Consider the following 20,335-nt stretch of genomic DNA (forward strand, 5'->3'; position numbering starts at 1 on the left):
AAGTATCATGTTTTATAAGAATATATACTTTTACATACAGAAATGATGGTACTTGTATATATTGGTGGTTTATATACAGATTAGTTAGAAAAGAAGATGAAGTGAGTCATTTAGGTAAACCTACAGGCAGCATTTGAGATCCATACACACACACACACACACACACACACACACACACACACACACACACACACACATATATATATATATATATATATATATATATATATATATATATATATATATATATATATATATATATATATATATATATGAAGGAAGGAAGGAGAGTGAAAAACAGCTGCCAGGAAACAATGTCCATCACTGACATCAACTGTTTAACAGATTTGATTTGTGAACAGTGTCTAGTAAACACAGAGCCAGCCGCACAGCACAGATCCAAACACCAGAAACGCCAGCTGTGGAAGCCTCTCTGTCCCACTGGCTGCTAACTGTACTTGCTTGCTTTTAAAACCTGATCGGGAGACCTGTTTGCTTCTCCCACTGCAAAACACCATGGGAGCCTGAAAAGAAGTGGGTCGTCTCAGCGGTCGGTCAGGACTGGACCCGTCAGTTGGCCTCTCGCCGATGAACAGCAGTGGGTGTTTCCTGTGATCCAGCTCTATCTTGAAGAGCTCATACTCCTTATGTGGCAGCTTGATGCCCAGCACAGTGCATCCATCTGTAGGGGTCAAGTCCTGCTCTACTCCAACCTCCCAACCTCTTGCCTGACCACACTTTCCTGGCTTAGTACTGTTCAGCAATTTGGCTGTGGGCACCTCCATGGCTGTGGCTCTCACCTGGGTCACCTTGAAGACAAACTCAGAGGCTCCTGAGATTTTGACAGAGGGGTTTCCCTGAGCATAGTGACCTGAAGCTCTGAGGGTGAAAGTGGGCTGAGAGCAAGCAGGGTCAGAATAGTGCCGGTAGATGCCCTCCCAAGCGTGCTGGTGGGGATCAAAGGTGAAGTCTCGAGTAAGGAAGAGGACATTGGGACGGGTTTCGCAGTGTTGGCTAACCCATTGGCCTCCCAGAGACAGATGGGCAACAGGGCTGCGGGGCAACACAGGGGGGCGCTGCTCTGTGGAGCGGTACACCAGGGCACACACAGGGCAGGGGTGGATGTGATGCTGCAAAAAGAGAAAATGTTAGATGATTATGGGGTGCAGCTAATGACGTCAGTGCTGGGTCTGGTTACAGTTGCAATGATGCATACTTCTGACCGCACCCAAAACATTTTCCGCTAAAGAGGTGAATGAAAACTTTAAATTCTGCAGTTGAATTGATTTAAAAAAATGATATAAAAGAAATGTAAGCCAATGCTTAAGTTGTTCACGACCCCAACCATATATTTATAGATGTTATTTATTTCTCCATTTACAACATTTTTTAACATTATTGGCTATGATTTAATTATAATTTTCTATCACTACATAGTAATGTCTGACAGACCTACAGTTTCAAGATTTACTGTGCAGAAGCCTTAAAGCAGATACTTAACACCGATAGTGATGATGAAAAGAGTTCAATTGCCTTTTTGCATAAGAATGATTGACAACCATAATTGATGACAAAAGAACATTTTAGTCTGTCACAGATAAAGGAAATATAGATATTATACAAGCAAATAGAGATATTTAAAAAGTACTTAATAATTTCAGCCTCAAAGATAGTTTGAGGGTGAAGTCATATTAAGGCTTGAAGTTGTGCTTCACTAAGGATGTGGCCACTTTGAGTGACAAGTGCTGAAAGGCTGCTGGCTTAGCTCACAGGTTGAGCAGGTGACCATATGTCAAAAAGCTAATGTGTGTCTTCCCCCCCTGCTTTCCTACTCTTCACTGTACTATTGAATAAAGGTGAAAAGCCCACAAAAAACAATTGGAACAAAATAAAAAAAAGTGGGTGCTGACACAGGGATTACCCAGTTTGAGTCACTGAACTGGAACTCAGTGTTGTTGGTGCTCTTTGGAACATTTTCATTGCAGTTACCTGCCAAATAATGCAGCTAAATAATATGGCTTGCTTTGTGTATAACTGTTCAAACAGCCCATCCAACATTAAGAGGAGCAATGCTTTACAGACATGAAAACAATCTGTTTTAAATTTTTGGTCAGTAAATGACTGATAAATTTTCTGCTGATTGACTAATAGCCTCGCTGACTAATGGTTTTTTCCCCTAGAGAGCTTTGCTTCAAGAGCAAATCGAGCAGCTTTTCCAAACTAAAATATTTTTTTTCTCTCCTTGAAGAAACAGTTTTTTGGGGGGTTTTCTGCCCAGAAACATAAGTGAATGTGATCTAAACCCAGGCTGCCTAAATGTATAAAAAAGGTTCAGAAAATATTAAAGATTATAGTTTGTCAGTCTGTAAGAAGAAACTGCTGAATGTGGCTTCCTCCTAATTAACAATAAACCTTAAGGAATCATTCAGATTCTTTCTGATTAAAACAAACTGTGCTGTCTTACCATGGCATTCTGCAGTGGCTGTTGATACCCAGTAGGTTTGTACTGAATTCTCTGGGTCCAGTCAGTGTGGATATCTCCTAAGAACAGCTCCTGGACCTTCCCTCCATGGTTGTGGTATTGAGTCTCCACTCGTACCAGACTCATCTCCATCATGGAGAAGCCCAGTGCTGCCAGACATCCCCTCCCTGCCCGAGTGCTGTATAGTTCATAGAGCTTCCCCGGTACCACTTGACCCAGGCTCAGACCCACACAGGTCGAAGGGAGCCTGGAGGCCAACCTCTGCTTGGCTGCAAGGCTATGAACCACAATGCCCACTTTGGTGAGGTGATGTTCAGCTTCAGTGCCCCCACGGGTGATCCAGGAGGCCTGGCGCAGACGAATCTTTCCCCTGATTATCAGGGAGTAGCTCGGGTCCTCACAGCCACTATCGGTATAGTAGTGCTGCAGGGCCTGGAAGTGACGGTTGGGGTGGAAGGTGTAGGAGCGGGTGAGGAACTCTGGACTAGGCCGAACTTCACAGCTAAATACAGAAAGACAGAAATTATATAGTTAGTTGTGTCTTGCATAGATTTCAGGTCTTTAAGTAGGACAGAGATGAGTTTTGGAGTCAAATTATTATCAAGCGTCAAATTATTTGGGACGAGTCTCAAATCTGCCTGAGCAAGTTTTAAATATCAAGAACTTGTCAAGCAGCTCTCTGAGCTGAAAAATGAAATCTGTGCATAAGTGTTGAAAAGTCCAGCTCCTGGGATGCATAGCCACTTAAGGCTGACTCCAAAAGCACATTAGCAATACCACCACGTAAAATACTCGTCTTTACAGGAGAAATAAACATGTTTATGACCCCCAAAAAGCTTTTGGTCTCAATAGCTAATAAGCTAAACATGAGATTAGTTGCAAGGGGATGTTGGTGGTGAGTGTGGGAAAATCAAAACATTGATACCTTGACCCCTATACTGAACAAAAGAAGAAGACTGACTTTGTGAACTTATAAACAGCACTATTGTGGAGTACATTGCCCAGGAGCAGCTGGCTGACAGTCTGGACAGGCGCGGTGCAGCAGCAATGCTCAGGCAGTGTTGTCTGCAATGAGTGATGGAATGACAGGGAGGGAAAGTGATGGAGACAGTAATAGCATGAAGTGTAGTGAGGGAGAAGAATAAGAAGTGTGGAGGTCATAAGAGAAAGAAAAACATAGAATAAACATAGAATCAGAAAGCAAGGGAAGAGAAGACAGGGTATGCAGCCAAAGGCAGAGCTAATGATGAGATTTGAGGAAGGGTGTGTGTGTGTGTGACGAAGATGGATCCACTGAAGTTAACTAGAATTATAAGAGGGTAAGTGGGAGAAGTGAAATATACGAAAATTCAGAGTGATGGAAATCTACTAATAGGCTGTAAATCTGAAATGGAGGTAGAGAAGGCTAAGAAAATGAATGTTGCTGGAAAAATTAAAGTAGCTCAGGTTGTAAGCGTGGGAGAGAGGAGAATGAGAGGCTGCAAAGGGATAATTTCTGGAGTTCCCCTTAATGTTACGATGGAAGACCTGGCAGAAAATCTGTGATTGAGCAGCTACTGTGTAAAAAGTGTAAAGAGGATGATAAGGAGAACATATTAAAAAAAGAGAGATAGGATCTATTCTAATAGAGTTCCAGGAGCAGCTTCCTGAGGAAGTATACTTTGGATTTATTGCCTACAGGGTCAGAGAATATATAGCAAAACCCATGAGATGTTTTAATTGTCAAGAATTCAGGCACATGGCAGCTGCCTGTAAAAGGAATCGCAGGTGTACTCGCTGTGGAGGGGACCATGCGTATGGCAAATGTGGAGTTGGAGTGCTGAAACTCCGGAGTGGGCCACTGCGTAGCATTTTGGGGTTGTGAAGTAATGAAAAAGGAGATAGAGGTACAAAAGATTAGAGGCAGTTAAAATGGTTGGGCAGAGAACAGAAAATCATCAGGTAGGACTGAGCAAAGAGGAAATGGCAGCAAAAGAGGTGAAGGACAAAAAGAATGAATTGAGATGAAGAAAGATGAAGAAATTTGTGACTTTAATGGCAGGAGTGATAAATGAAACATGTGGAATCAAATCTAAAACAGAGAGGATACAAATAATAGTGAAAGCTGCAGAGTATCACTTAGGGATGACAGGCCTAAAGTGGGAGGAAATAAATGAGGAACTCAAGAGTCAGTAAAGCCAAGAAGCCACATGTATGGGATAATTCTATTAATTAAGCTTATTCGCCAGTGGAATACCAGGGGTTTGATTACCAATGACCAGGAATTCAGCAATTATTGGAGAGAAAAGCCCGATGTGTGCAGGAATCCTGGCTGCAATCAAAATTTGATCTTGCTTTGTATGACTGTGGTAGTCCATAGAGACAGAGAAAAAGGACGAGGGCAAGGCTGTGTTACCTTTGTTAGGCAAGACATCCCATATAGAACATGCAGGGTGGGAAGTGAGCATGATTATATTGTAGTTAAAATTTGGGCTGAATGGAAAGAATATAAGAATAATAGAATCATGAAAGCCAGACTTAAGTTGGGGAAGTGTGGGTGATGATTAAGAAGATGGAAAAGAAATGTTGGCACATATTTTTGTAAAGCTTCACAGTGCTGCTAACTTAACTGAGGATGTGAGGAGAGGCAGGGACATGGTCAAAGCTAAAAACAGAGAAGCTCTGCAAAGGAAAGCAAAATATAGACATGCTATTTAGTATAGAAGAACTGAGAAATGCATTAACTAAAGCAGGAAACACATCATCAGGTAAAGATCAAATATACTACAGTATGCTAAAAAAAAAAAATCACTGTGGAAGAAGTCTAAAGAAGCTTTTCAGTTTGGTTCACGTAACACATTAGAGTGTGTTACGTGAAAAGACTTCCCAAGAGCTGGAAAGAGGCAATTATCATACCCATAAAAAAGCCGGACAAAGACACCTTCAATCCATTAACTTATAAACCATTTATCAAAGAACCCAGAAACAGAGGCAACATGGGCTTTGGTGGCAGCACCAAGCAAGAAAATGGGTTTCTGTAAAAGAACACCAGACCACTGAAGCATGTATGCAGTGCAACTGTTTGCAGTTAAAATGGCATTAGAATGGAGTGCAGAGGGTGGGAACAACATACTAATACACAGTGACTCGGAGACAGCCATTATCAGTATTAAAACGGGAATGGGGAAATATCATCAGGACTTACTTCAAGAAATATTGCAAATATACAATCACCTGGCAAAACACAGGAAGGGGATAGTACTTCTGTGGGTTCCAGCAAATATAGGAATTCTGGGCAATGAGAGGGCAGACAAACTGGCACAAATGTGTCATCAGGAAAGTTGATGTTGAATTAAAAATTAAGTTATCAAACGCAGAAAAGAAAAGTATTGTATAAAAACAGATAAACAGGCAGTGCTCAAGAAACACAGGGATCAGTAGAAGAGACCAAATGTTACAGAAATGACGGAAACTGGGTGGAGTACATAACGGAGAAAGTCTACTGAAGTGGGCAGATAGTGACACAAGAAGGGCAGCAGTATTGAGCTATCTCAAAAAGGCTGGACTGAGTAAGAAGATCTAGTGGCAAAATAACTGGTTAGTGACATTAAATGGCTGGAAAATCCTACAGGAGGTGGTAATGTACCATCCTGAATGCCAGCTGCCATTAAGCACCAAAGAAGAAGAAGAAAAGCAATCCAAGCAATCCACAGTGTCATCACTGCCAAGCTGTGCACTTTTGGCTTTTTGGAGGATTACAAGCAAACACATCTGCATAGGTTTCATAACCCATAACCTTTCAGTCTACATAACAAAACACCGACCTATGTTTGTAGTGGTTTGCATGCCTTGCTGTGTTGTTAATTGTATTAACAGCCTCTCCAAGAAGTCAGTACTCCTGTTATGGTGAGTCAAATTCTGGTCTTTTAATTGTATGTTATTTAGCACTAATTAGCTGGTCTCGCTATCTGTGCAATGCATCCACACAGTCTGTGGATGCAACTTGTTAATCAAACTAGCCACCACACAACTTTGCACTCCAACCTGCTCTCCAAATACATTCATTTCTGGCTCCAAAAAAACAAAGATGGCATTATTTATGGCAATGCTAATGCACATTTTTCATACAGTCTTTGATCCCTTTGAGCAAGTTTGTCGAGTCACAAGTCTTCAGAAGCAAAAATGGCTTCCAGGCCCTCCAGTGTTTGTTTTTTCTTCATAAACATCAGGATCAAGCTATAAATAAAATACTCATATACCAGCTCAAGGGGAGTATGTATTATGTTAATTTCCAGCTTTGTATTCTGGGACTACACCAGAGAAGCTTTGTATGATTCATGGTTAGAAAATATCCTGTTCTGTAAACACAGAGAAAAATGACCTTCACAGTGCTCACCAGCTTACTGTACACTACTGATGACCAGGTAGTGTACAGTTGTGCTGTGCGCAACAAAAACGCTGATGAGAACAGTGAGAGTCCTATCCCAGCTGCCATAGTGCAAGGTGCAGGCTACACCCTGTACAGGTTGCCAGCCTGTCACAGAGAGACAGGCAACCATTCACACTCATGGCCAATTTAGAATCACCATTTAAGCTAACCCCATGTCTTTGGACTGTGGGAGGAAACCGGACTGCCCCGAGAAAACCCATGCACACATAGAGAGAACGTGCAAATTCCACACAGAAAGGCCCTACAGATGGTGGACTCAAACCCAGGACCTTCTTGATGTGAGGCAACAATACTAGCCACCGTGCCACCGTCCTGCCCTGAGAGTCGACTAAAACAGCTAAATTGTAAAAACAAAACAAAACAACAAGCTGAAAGATGCAAAATGGTCCTTTGAGGTTTTCACATGATCATTTGTAACTTTAAAAATATAGACTTTATAAGATGGTATGCTATCAAAGGTATACTTTTTTAAATTGTTTGGCAATTTTACAAAAATATTTTACATATCGTTACCCTCTTAAAATAACGGCTGAAGTCGTTTTTTTAATGGCAGTTTTATTTTTGCCTAAATCATCATATTTTCAATGTTTGGTTCAGTTTTTTTTTTGTCTTTTCCGAAAAACCTGAAAAAAATCACATAGGCCATTATTTTAAGAGGGTGACGATATGACTTCATATTGTTTACATCTCACAACAGTCAAGTTTTTTGATGATGGAGAATCATTATCACTGATCTATATGAAATTGTACCTTGTTGATACCCAAGTGCCATCCAGTCGTGGGGGTATGTCTGCTGTGATTCTCACTCTGTCCTGTACGTTGCGGTACTGACAGTGGGGCTCCCACTGTGGATTTTCACTGAAGTTGGAGGAGGAAGTGAAGGGACCTGTGGGCACCTCCCAAAGTTTTGTCCCCGTTCCTACCACCAGCAGAGCTGCAAAGGAAAGGGCAGTCAGAAAACAGTGAGTAAATAGCTACACTTACCCTATCTGATCAACACACAGGTTTCATTCTATGTCATAGGAAGATTCTCAGCCTCCTTCATTAGGAAATGAATGGAACAACTAATTTGTTGGTTATATTCACATATCTGACAAGTTACATTCTCTGCACATATTAAGTAGCGAGTCAGTGCTATAGAAACCATACATGGCTGTGAAACATGACCGTGGTCTCAGTGTATAAACTTTTGCCTTGTCACTTCAATCAGCCTGCAGCTGCAACATGCAGGCCTTTAGTTTGCTCTGAGCCAGGAGGTGCGAGTGCGGGAGTGTATGGTTTTTGTGCTGTATATGTGTTTTTTAAAAAATTGAGATAAAGCAAACGGGTGGGTCAGTGACAGCAGCAGGCCAACTGAGCCAAACACATCTGCTGATAATATGATTTTAAGAAAAACACTCATGATGATGAATGTTCTTGTTCTTGAGTTTTCCAAAGCACTGACAGCTAATCCAAATGAAGGCATTATTCACTCTATAACATTTATTGATCTGACATTTACACATCTGTAGTGTGTCCGCCATTAATCATAACTGCAGTTTCACCTCGATCCCCTCTTTGTTGAGTGGAGATGTGTGTGTTGTCAACAGGGTCGAGTGTTCTTGTGTGGTTTCCAACCAGACAAAAGCGATAGGATTTTCTGATTACACCCTCATGGTTGCAACACGAGGAAGCCCTCTGGGGTCTGTCTGGGCAGTGTGCGCATTTTTGTGTGTGTGAAAGTTATGGCTTCAGCTTCAAACCCCCCCAAAACAAATGTCAAAAAGCAAAGCTGGATGAGTTCTCACAGATGCCTCCATCTTTTGTCTTACATCCAGTTTTCCACTTGCATTCGCTTTCATTCGTCAACTTGAATTGTGCTTATTACGTTTGAGTTTTTGTATCCAGTTCACCAATTTTATATAAACTGTTTTGCAATGAGCTTCAAGTATATTGGTATGGGAATATTGTCACCTTTGAACAGAATGACTAGAGGGTGGTATCAGTGTTTCCATCTAACTCTGTGCTATAATGTGCTCGAAACATTCCTCAGATTTTGGCCCATATAGCGTCATGTCAGGTGCATAGCCACAATGTGAACCCTGTTTCACCACATGCCAAAGGAGCTCTATTGGATTGAATTCTGGTGACTCTGGAGGCCATTTGAATACAGTGAACTCATTGTCATATTCAAGAAACCAGTTTGAGATGATTTGAACTTTGTGACCTAACACGTTACCCTGTGGTCATAAAGAGATGGACATGATCAGCAACAGTACTCAAGCTGGACTGTAGCATTTAAACAATTCTCAGTTGGTGCTAAAGAGACCAAAGTGTGCCAAGAAAATATTCCCCACACCATGACACCACCACCATCAGCCATCAGTTCATATGAGGCAGGAGAGATCCATGCTCTTCTGCACACCTCGGTTGTAACAAGTGGTTATTTGAGTTTTTGTTCCTGTGAGCTTGAAGGGGTCTGGTCATTCTGCTCTGACCTCTGGCACAAATAAAGTATTTTTGCCCACAGAACTGCTGCTCACTGGATATTTTCAGTATTGTGAACCTTTTGCTCTAAACGCTAGATATAGCACCAGGTTCAAAGTCACTTAAATCACTTTTCTTCCTCATTCTGGTGCTCAGTTTGAACTTCAGCAGGATGTCCAGTCCGTGTCTACATGTGGAAATGCATTGCTGCCATGTGATTGGCTGTTTAGATATTTGTATACTTGATAAAGAGGCCACTAAGTGTATATTAACTGATAACAGTCTTTGGCTAATAACATTGGAAATGATTGTACTTATTTGTACACCGTGTTCGAACACAAGGATGTCCATAAGTGCACATGGCACCAGGACACCCTAGGTCGCAGGTCGATGATCGATTTTGTAATCGTATCATCAGATCTGCAGCCGTATGTTCTGGACACTCGGGTGAAGAGAGGAGCTGAGCTATCAACTAATCACCACCTGGTGGTGAGTTGGATCAGGTGGCGGGGAAAGATGCTGGACAGACCTGGCACACCTAAACGTATTGTGAGGGTGCGCTGGGAACGCCTGGCAGAAGCCCCAGTCCGGGAGATCTTCAACTCCCACCTCCGGCAGAACTTCGACAGCATTCCGAGGGAGGCTGAGGACATTGAGTCCGAATGGACCATGTTCCGCACCTCCATTGTTAAGGCTGCTGCTCAGAGCTGTGGCTGCAAGGTGGTTGGTGCCTGTCATGGTGGTAACCCCCGAACCAGATGGTGGTCACCGGAGGTGAAGGGAGCCATCAAGCTGAAGAAAGAGTCCTATCGGGCTTGGTTAGACTGTGGGACTCCGGAGGCAGCTGACAGGTATCGACAGGCCAAGCGGAATGCAGCTCGGGTAGTGGCCAAAGCAAAAACTCGGGTGTGGGAGGAGTTCGGTGAGGCTATGGAAAAAGACTTTCGGACGGCATCAAAGCGATTCTGGCAAACCGTCAGGCGACTCAGGAGGGGAAAGCAGTGCTTCACTCACACTGTTTATAGTGCGGGGGGGGGGGGGGGGGGGGGGGGGGGGGGGGGGGGGGTGCTGCTGACTTCAACTGAGGCTATAGTCGGACGGTGGAAGGAATACTTCGAGGACCTTCTGAATCCCACTGACACGCCTTCTGTAGTGGAAGCAGAGTCTGGGGATGAGGGGGATGACTTGACCATCACTGGGGGTGAGGTCACTGAGGTAGTTAAACAACTCCTTGGTGGCAGAGCCCCTGGGGTGGACGAGATTCGCCCTGAGTTCCTGAAGGCTCTGGATGTTGTAGGGCTGTCTTGGTTGACACGCCTCTGCAACATCGCGTGGAGATCTGGGGCAGTGCCATTGGATTGGCAGACCGGGGTGGTGGTCCCCATCTTTAAGAAGGGAGACCGGAGGGTGTGCTCCAACTTTCGGGGGATCACACGACTCAGCCTCCCCGGTAAGGTCTATGCCTGGGTGCTGGAAAGGAGGGTGCGTCCGTTAGTCGAACCTCAGATTCAGGAGGAACAATGCGGTTTTCGTCCTGGTCGTGGAACGCTGGACCAGCTCTTTATCCTCTCAAGGATATTCGAGTGTGCGTGGGAGTTTGCCCAACCAGTCTACATGTGCTTTGTGGACTTGGAGAAGGCATTCGACCGTGTTCCTCGGGGTGTTCTTTGGGAGGTTCTGCGGGAGTATGGGGTGTCTGGCCCATTGTTGCGGGCCATTCAGTCCTTGTACAACCACAGTGAGAGCTTGGTCCGTATAGCCGGTAATAAGTCGGATTTGTTTCCTGTGGGTGTTGGACTCCGTCAGGGCTGCCCTTTGTCACCAATTCTGTTCATAATTTTTATGGACAGAATTTCTAGGCGTAGCCAGGTGGCGGAAGGCTTCTTCCTTGGTGGCCTCAGAGTCTCATCTCTGCTTTTTGCAGATGATGCGGTTCTGTTGGCTTCATCGGGGGGGGCCTCCAGCTCGCAGTGGAACGGTTCGCAGCCGAGTGTGAAGCGGCTGGCATGAGAATCAGCACCTCTAAGTCTGAGGCCATGGTCCTCAGCCGGAAAAGGGTGGAGTGCCATCTCCGGCTCAGGAACGAGTTCTTGCCTCAAGTGGAGGAGTTCAAGTATCTCGGGGTCTTGTTCACGAGTGATGGGAGAAGGGAACAGGAGATCGACAGGCGGATCGGGGCTGCTTCTGCAGTGATGCGGACGCTGCACCGGTCCGTCGTGGTGAAGAGGGAGCTTAGCTTAAAAGCGAAGCTCTCGATTTACCGGTCGATCTACGTTCCTACCCTCACCTATGGTCACGAGCTTTGGGTAGTGACCGAAAGAATAAGATCGCGAATACAAGCGGCAGAAATGAGTTTCCTTCGAAGGGTGGCTGGCCTCTCCCTTAGAGATAAGGTGAGGAATGCGGCCATCCGGGAGGGGCTCAGAGTAGAGCCACTGCTCCTCCACATTGAAAGGAGCCAGTTGAGGTGGCTCGGGCATCTGATTAGGATGCCTCCTGGCCGCCTCCTGGGTGAGGTGTTCCGGGCATGTCCCACCGGGAAGAGGCCCCGTGGTAGACCCAGGACACGCTGGAGAGATTATGTATCTCGGCTGGCCGGGGAACGCCTTGGGGTCCCTCCGGATGAGCTGGAGGAGGTGGCTGGGGAGAGGGAAGCCTGGGCTTCTCTGCTTAGGCTTCTGCCCCCGCGACCCGGCCCCGGATAAGCGGAAGAAAATGGATGGATGGATGGATGGATGGATGTACTTATTTAAAAAAAAAAAAAAAAAGTCAAACTTTTCTTTTGTTTCTGTATTCAGTCTCATTTTTCCTCCCTTTCTTTTTCACTTGCTCTCTTACTCCTTTTCTTCCCATAATTGTCACATTCCCCCTTTCCTACCATAACCTCAGTCCACATTTCTCTCAACTGAATCTATAAGCACACTGGGAGAAGATCACCTGTCGAGGCTACAGTTGAGCTAGGAGTTGGCTGTGGAAGCTTCAGCTGTAAGGACCCACAGATCACTTTGTTTTCTCATGGCTGAGCAAATGAAACCAAAGGAAATGGGGACTTTTGAATGGAAAATGTGTGTTGATTTTTCTTTAAAAGGCTCCAAGATGGAGACTGACTGATCTGCATTTATTAACCTTGTTAGTGTCAAATGGAGGATATTTTTTGTTCCCTTCTCCTGGAATGCCTCCCACACACTGACCACAACCGCAGACATCTGTGCTACTCAGTTGTTTCTCAACGTCCTTCCACCTGACGTGCATGCACACACACACACATACACACACACACACACACCCACACACACACACACACGTAGAGCCTGAGCATTCACTGACCACAAAGCCAGACTCAAACTCAAAGAAAATTTCTCCTCCTTTCAGCAGTCTGTCAGTATGTTGATAAGATTCATTCTTCTTCTTTTTGCTGTCACAGGCAATGAAACATGTTTGCAATTTCCCCCTATGCAGTGATGTGTTTGTTTATGCTCCCTGTCACTGCAGCTGGTGAAGGAACCCGGTCAGTCAGTCCCAGCTGGGCTCCTTTGGGAGTACTCGGAGCAGAAATACTAATCAGGATTAATTAATTTCCACGGCTCCTTACAAGTCATCCAATTGGCCTGTTTTGTGTTATCCGTCCTTTGTAGCTGCATGCAACATGTTCCTTAAGTGGTTACTCACACACAAAGCACAATGAATGGACACAGAGACAAGAGTCCTAGTATGTGATGTGGAGTCATTTGGACCGCTATATTGGAGTTTCTGTTTTTGCCAAAGCATTTCTATAGAGTGTTTCTTGAGGTCACTTGTCATTCAGTCCCTTTCCCTCTCTTGGATCTCTTTCCAGTTGGGCATATGGTTGCATTTACTAAAAGAGTGCTCATAAAAAGCAGAGCTTAGTAAAACAAAATTGCTCATCGTGAGGTTTTAAGTATTCTTCTACAAAAGAGCCCTATTCCAACCGCAAGTGAGGTGATGGTGTAATACATATGATAATATCCAATCCCAGTCTCCATTTGGAGGAGATGGCAGGACTATTTTAGTTGATTCACTTCCTACACAGGCAGTCACATAGCATTAGTTTTACCCTGCAGTGGTTCCTCCTGATTTATTTTTCCACAGCGGGCCTTAAAACTTCCCACTCATACAGTCTGTCACAGTATAGTGGTCAGTGCATCTTTTAAAACAGATTTCATTACATATACCAGTAAAACGTTATGTATGTAAGATTGAGATTTAAAAGTTACATTCAAGCTTAAAGATAGATTAGATGCTTGCAGAATGCGTAATTTATGGAATGCATTTTATTAGAATTCTCATTACAGAACAAGTAATAGCATTCTAAGAACTAGATTTACCAGCATTAAGTGGTTTAGAACATTCACATCATAATTTAATGCTGTCAGCTACTGGGTTGCTATTAAACTGTTATTTTAGTGTTTTTTTCTAATATCATTAAACAGTTAATTACTGTAAATCAGTTAATTTGCTGAGTACAGTGTGGGCTTCTTGCAGTGTCATAACTGTTAAAAAGGGTCATAAATATTAAACAGAAGTCACATCAGAAAAGCAATTGTGGATTATATTTTTCATGCAAAAGAAAAGTAAGAATATAACACCTCTGATAAGCTTACAGGTTGCTACATTCAGCTGTACGTGGGTTGCACTATTTGGCAATTGCCTCTGAGAAGGCGACTCACTGCTTCTGCAGTTTTATTTATTGAGACAATATTTTTTTTCAAAGCAACAAATAAATTGATTCATAAAATGCAAAGAATGTATTTTTCCAAGGTGATGAATTGTCCATAGAATGATTATTGCTCTAATAATAATTTTTCAACCAAAACTGGGAAAGCGTTTTTACGTAGGGGAATTTGCTGCTCTAGGGTTATGTCTTTTGTTTTTGTTTTATTGGCCAATAGTTAAATCCAACATTCAACTTCAAAGCTTCACAATACATAGCTGAGTCTACAAGCAACAATCATTCCCCCTAGCTCCCCTCATGCACACTCACAATTCTTCCACCAGAGGTCAGTGCAGCAGCCTTTGAGCTGCGTGTGGTCTTGGCGGTCAGTCTGTCATCCCCTCTAACACTGGCCTTCGCCTCATCTGACTGATGACCGGCCAAAGTAATCTACCTGTCTTTGAGCTTATATATTCATTCAGTTCCCCCCACACACACGCACATGCATTCACATTCACAAAAAAACACACTGCACACATTGATGCAAGGTAGACTGCAGAAGGGATACCATTTATGTGAGACCTCCAGGCTGCCCTCTGTTTGTTTGTTTGCATTTGCGATTACGGTCTGGCAGCCTTTGCTCACCTCTCTCACGTCTCATCCACAGAGCCACGGTAAAAATACGGTTTTATGTACGTCTTTATTTGGAGCTATCCTGTAAAAAAAAAACAAAAAAAAAAAGAACCAGATTCTGTCGCTTTTGATTCAGAGCTTGTGGGAAATCAAGTGCATGACGCTCAAGTCAACCGCATGCCTGGCTCATCACTGAGAGAGACGCCTTTGTCTGCTTCATGGCCACTTCTACTGAAATGTTTAACAGAGAATTATCAAAGATGACAAATTGGAGGCAGTTAAGGTGAAGGAAAAATATCCAAATAAAGTTTTGGTGCACTGACACGATAGCTGGATTTATCCCCTAATTTTCCAGTATTTTAAATACTTCCTCCTCCACCACCGCCACTCCCAGTGTCCTGTAAAGTCAGTTTCTCATCACATTTTGCTAAACTCCCCACACTGTCCATAAAGTGCCTGCACCCTCTTGGCCCTCCTCCCGCTCCACCTGATTACTTTTCTCTCCCCCTGATGAAAAAGCCATGATGTTTATGCCTCATTTGTCCTGGATGGATTTCAGATTTCTCCTTTCTTTCTTCTGTCTTTGTTTCTTCTCTTTCTCTGTGTATCTGCCAGTGGTTTATGAGGTGAACGAAGTCAGTCATGACAGTGAGGGGTGGAGGTGAGAGGGGTGAGGCATCTTCATGCTCTGCAATAACAAGATGTGTGTGCGTTTTCTTAGCAGCAACATTAAATGCTACAGAAGCCCTTCATTCCACATATTTAGGTGACTGCTGCACATTATTCATGGTTCACAGCTGCTTTTTCAGCCTTTCTGAGTTGCCCAGCTGCCATCCAGATTTCGGATAGGTGTTAAAAGTCAGCGAATTCCAGCTTTTTTGGCGTGCAGCACCTGACAGTAAAGGAGTGTGTGCTGGCTACCCGCTGTCACAGGTTTTTCAGTATATGTGTATAAATAACGCACAGTGAGCGGCAAAGATAGATATTCCTGATTTCTGGTTCTTCTTTCTTCTCACACCTCCTCACAGTGAAATTGGTCTTTGTCCAAGAAAGCTGTCTTGGTTTTCTAATCCACGAGGCTTGCATAATAATGGACGCTTTTTATTCTTTAAACATTTGCTATTTTTGATAAAGAAGAAATATGATTTTGTCTTATCTGAGAAGGTAATGGTACAGGACACACAACAGTTGCGTTTAATGTGTTTATACTATTCCCTTTTTTTTTTTTTAAATTTCTAGTCTTTGTTTTAAACCATAATGGTCTTTTCTCCTCTGGTTGTAGACCAGTTAATGACCTAGCTCGGATCTCTGATACTCATGTATCCTTTTGTATTATTCTTTGAAGACTTAACTCAGTACCCGACTCTCCTGAATGTAGGTAAAAGCTACTGATGCCTGTTGCTTGTTCTAAAAGCAAAAACAAAAAAAGATCAGAATATGCATAAAAAAAATCATTTGATTTACCTGGAAGTGCAGTTCTTATTTGGTAGACGCTAACCCTTCAGCCAAACCTCCTGTTCCCTCAGTGAGCTAGCACATCTGTTATACAGCAGTATAAGTTATCATTATCCCTTCAACACATTTACACTGTGTGAAGAGAAGAATCTGATTCAGGCTGGAACAAACCCTGATTTGGCAACTAAAATTAGTCTATGTCAACAATACCTGGGGACCAAATTCTCTTTTTATTATTTCTTGACTGCATGCTGATGCTTGTTTTTATGCTTTTCTCTAATCTAACTTGGCACAGTTCATTGCATTATCCAACATGGCATTAAACAAAGTCCTTTCTTTATTGACATAAATTGAGACAATGTTTTTGACATAAACACGCAGCCAATGCCCAAATTGTTGAAGCACCAGCATTCAAAACTGTAATTACTGAATTTATAATTATAGTCCTTACAGTTTAGATAATGTGTTGCTGCCTCACAATGTCTCTGCAAAACAGCACGCAAAGTACACTTTTCTCAGCCAGGGTCGTTTTGCAGGAATATCTCTCTCGTCTCCCTCCACCCTTGTCGCCAAAGTCAGACGAAGGTCAGGCTGATTTAGAGGTTTTCCTAAGAACACGAGGTCCGTTGTGTTATTCTAACCCTGAGTCCCTGTTTCTTATTTTGGCTTTAACCCCATCTCATCACAGCCTTCCAGGCCAGGAGTATCCCTCTGTCCCCAGGGCAGCACAAGGACAACTACTGTTGTCTTTTCATCACAGTGTAAGCTGCTTAATCCAACGGCCTCATTTATTTAGACAAGGGATCAACAGGGGTTTGCCCAGTGGATGCTGCTGCCAGTTCCACTGCGGTTAGCAAACTCTGGCTTCTGTTCACAAAGCAACAACATACACACACACACACACACACACACACACACACACACGGTGTCGTACTGCATAGAACAGCTGCCTCCTCAAGCCAACACATCCACTTACTCCACCATTTCTTCAACAGTGTTATTCAAAAGTCACTGAAAGCCAGCAGCAGATTGAAGTCCAACACTGGAGTTTGAGCTGTCTGACAATAAGGAGGATTCTTCATTATAAGAGCACCTGACATTCATTGTGGTGTCTTGTTTTTGGGGAACAGTCAAAGTAGCTGAGATTCAGATAGTGGACAGGGGAAGTTGATGGTCCGTTGATGTTTTGGAGCTGAAATTATATTGCTTTCATGTTAATTCAAAAGCCTGGCTTGGAGATGCTTCTGGAGATCTGGTTGGTGGCTGTTTCACATACTTGGAGTAGTTTAAAGGTGGAACAACAACTACATCCAAGATTTAGCTTAAACAAAAAATGATTAGAGGTTGGATCAGAAAATATTATCATCCAGTTTAGTTCAGGTTGGATCTAGACTCAATGAACGATTTTATCCAAGGAGCCACCAGAACCTTTTTAGACCACCAGGTCACCTTTTTAGACATTTGACCATGTGGAGAAAAACTCTTTACAAAGTGGGGGTAAATTATAAGTTTTACTTAACTTTTTGAGCTGAACTATTATTTGGGACGGGAAAGGGATGATAAAACACCTGCCAAAATGTATGAATCCATAACCCATATTTTGATATTTTGTGGTCCAAACAAATTTTCTGCAGTGTTTAAACTGTCCTGTTTGGCGACTCAGCCTCACCTGTCTCCCTTGCTTAACTTGAGTAGTGAAGAAGCAAAAAGTTCACAGATACCAGTCTACCACTGAAGCATTGAGCAGGAGATGGCGGGAGAGGCTGGCACCAGACAGATGCCTCCTCCTGTCTGCCTCCAGCCGCCCATCACACTAACCAGCCCTGATAGCCAAAATGCTTTGCTTCCATGATCGAGGCCGTGGCGGCTGGATCATCAGCTCTGCACAGCGGCTCAAGGTAGGGCCAGTAATGGCTGTCTGCTGTTATTCTAACCATTAACATAATGGCAACATTAGTTCCAGGGCCACGCTTCCCTGCTCCTAGGGAGCCATTGTTTAAAGGCACCAGCCAGAGCCCCTTTTTGAAGACTCCTCCTGTGGCCACAAATGCTTTTGAAGACGCACACAGGAGGTGAGGGGGAACACAGACTAGCCATTCATAATTCTAACATCAGCACTAGTTTTTAAAGTGATGATCCACATGTTTAACTTTCATTTGAATTGTGAAAAATCACATAATGACTTATAATTATAAAATGTCAGCTATAATCTTTTTTTGTCTTGCCTTATGTCCTCCAAACTAAAGTTCTAGCTGATTTTTTATTTTTTTATTACACGAGTAAGCATTTACTGTATCTTGTTTTTTCATAGTAAAACTTTAGAATATAGGAGGATAGATGTAGCAATATTTTAAGCTCAAGATTAATTGCTGATTCTAATACTTAGTAAGTGTAAAATGTAAATTTCACATGCTTGCTTGGGACTTATGGTCTTTCTTAGTTTAAGCTCATCTTGAAAAATAAATAAAACAAAAAAACTTCAAAACATCCATTTAACTTTAAAAAAAAAAAAAAAAAATCAAAATCTACATCAGTTCAGCAGGCAGAAATCAGTGCTGGAACTCACCTTGCCACAGCAACCAGACACCCCTCAACAGGTGACTAAATCGTCCGCTTGACATGTTTCCTGCTACCGAACCCTTCATTCACACGCTGTGCTCAGAAAACAAACTGTGATCCGTGGGAAATCCAAAACACGGAGAGGCTCCTGTCAACAAGAGATGATCATGCAGGATACCAACATGACAAGAGCTCCTAAATGAAGTGTCCAGTAATCCCACAGATGAAACTCTAATTTCCAGTTCAGCCCAAAGTGTTTGTGTGCGTGTTTTAAAACTCTTTTCTTATTTTTCTTCTAGCTCCAGTTCTTGGCTTCCATGGTCTGATAAAAAAGGTCCTCAGTTGAGACCATCCGTTCATTCAACTTCTCCACACTGGTGTTTTCCTTTTGCTGAGGAGGGGTGAGAATAAACTTTCTCTCTCTCGCTCTCTCTCTCGCTCACTAGCCCACCTCACCCTCAATCACACACCGTTGCCTCACTCCGGTGCAGCACTGTGAATCTGTTCCACTCAAAGCGTGTGCAGCGAGAGTGTGTGTGTGAGCAGGAAGATTGTATGTGTGTGCACTCCTGTCTGGCTCTTATAGTTTTGAGCTGAGAGGAGGGAGTAAAAAGAGAGAGAGAGGAGAAGGGAGGGCAGATGTAAGAAAAGTTTCAGTGTGTGTGTGTGTGTGTGTGTGTGGAGGAGGGGGATTGAGCTTCAGACTTCCATGAGCAAAGACTCTGAGGAGCTTTCAGAGCAAGGTGCAAAAGGGCAGGGATGAAAAGGTGTTACTACTGCAGCTATGATGCCACGGCAACACTCAGTAAAACATACATTACACACAGAGAAATGCAACCTTAGTGTGTGATATTACTAAAAAAAAACAAATAAGGAAAAAGTCGTTTTATGAAGCTTCAAAGGGGCATCCTAACTTTGGCTTAAAACTGTCAGATGCTAAGAAACACTGCTCCTCTCTTCATTTGCCGCTGTGGTGAAGCTGAGACTGAGGTGTACCTTGTCAAAGTTTATATTCTATGTTTTGGTAGTTGTGACGTTCGGTCTAGATTAAACTCTGCTTTATGCCTTGTTAGTTTTATGCCTTGTGCAGAGCAAGGCATAAAACCTTACTGCACCTCTCCATTTATAACTCTGGCCTCTCTAACTGGAGCCATTTTCTCAAAAACTTTCCTTAAATCTTTAGTCTGCAATTAAAAACAAAATTCTAATGGTATGAACAATGATTGGATGGACAGCCTGAGTTTATATTGGAATTAAATTTAAAAAGAAAAGAAGCAAAGTAACAGAAATGTGTCTAAATAGCTCAGTTACTAAAGACTTGACTGTGGACAGTTTTTATTGGAATTAGGTTCTCCCAAAGAAATGGTCCCAATGAAAACTGTTGACAGTGAGGTTTGTGGCATATTGGGAGTAATGGAAACGCTGTTTTTGGGAAGAGATGCTACTGCTGAAAGTTTTTAAGCATAATTTTGTTAGTTCTTAACATAAAATCAAAACAACCTACAGGTCAAACCTCTATATGTGGGTGTATTTTTTTTCCAGTTTGGGTGCACTGACCCTTTAAGCTGAGGAAGGAAAAAAATGGCATCAAGAAATGTCAGCAGCAGCTGCACACACACACACACACGCGCGGTTTGCA

General features: G+C 43.0%; 1 protein-coding gene across 1 annotated transcript; it reads right to left on the bottom strand.

Annotated features, from left to right (window-relative positions):
* Positions 1–278: 278 nt before the first annotated feature.
* apcdd1l (adenomatosis polyposis coli down-regulated 1-like) lies at positions 279–19,240 on the bottom strand. Its single transcript, XM_030729672.1, has 4 exons — positions 18,704–19,240; positions 7,662–7,845; positions 2,465–2,984; positions 279–1,130 (listed from the first exon to the last, which is right to left on the bottom strand). Exons 1-4 carry the CDS (start codon positions 18,780–18,782, stop codon positions 366–368), a joined length of 1,548 nt encoding a protein of 515 aa, XP_030585532.1. The 5' UTR covers positions 18,783–19,240; the 3' UTR covers positions 279–365.
* Between the last annotated feature and the right edge of the window lie 1,095 nt (positions 19,241–20,335).

The sequence above is a fragment of the Archocentrus centrarchus genome, chromosome 5, assembly GCF_007364275.1.
Source record: "Archocentrus centrarchus isolate MPI-CPG fArcCen1 chromosome 5, fArcCen1, whole genome shotgun sequence".
Taxonomy (NCBI): Eukaryota; Metazoa; Chordata; class Actinopteri; order Cichliformes; family Cichlidae; genus Archocentrus; species Archocentrus centrarchus.

Excerpts from the sequence above, each read along its gene's own strand:
- apcdd1l (XM_030729672.1), bottom strand. The coding sequence starts at position 18,782 with ATGAAGGGTTCGGTAGCAGGAAACATGTCAAGCGGACGATTTAGTCAC. Across the intron at positions 7,846-18,703 it reads TGTCTGGTTGCTGTGGCAAG|CTCTGCTGGTGGTAGGAACG; the intron begins GTGAGTTCCAGC and ends TTTCCTTTGCAG. Across the intron at positions 1,131-2,464 it reads AGCCACTGCAGAATGCCATG|CATCACATCCACCCCTGCCC; the intron begins GTAAGACAGCAC and ends CTCTTTTTGCAG.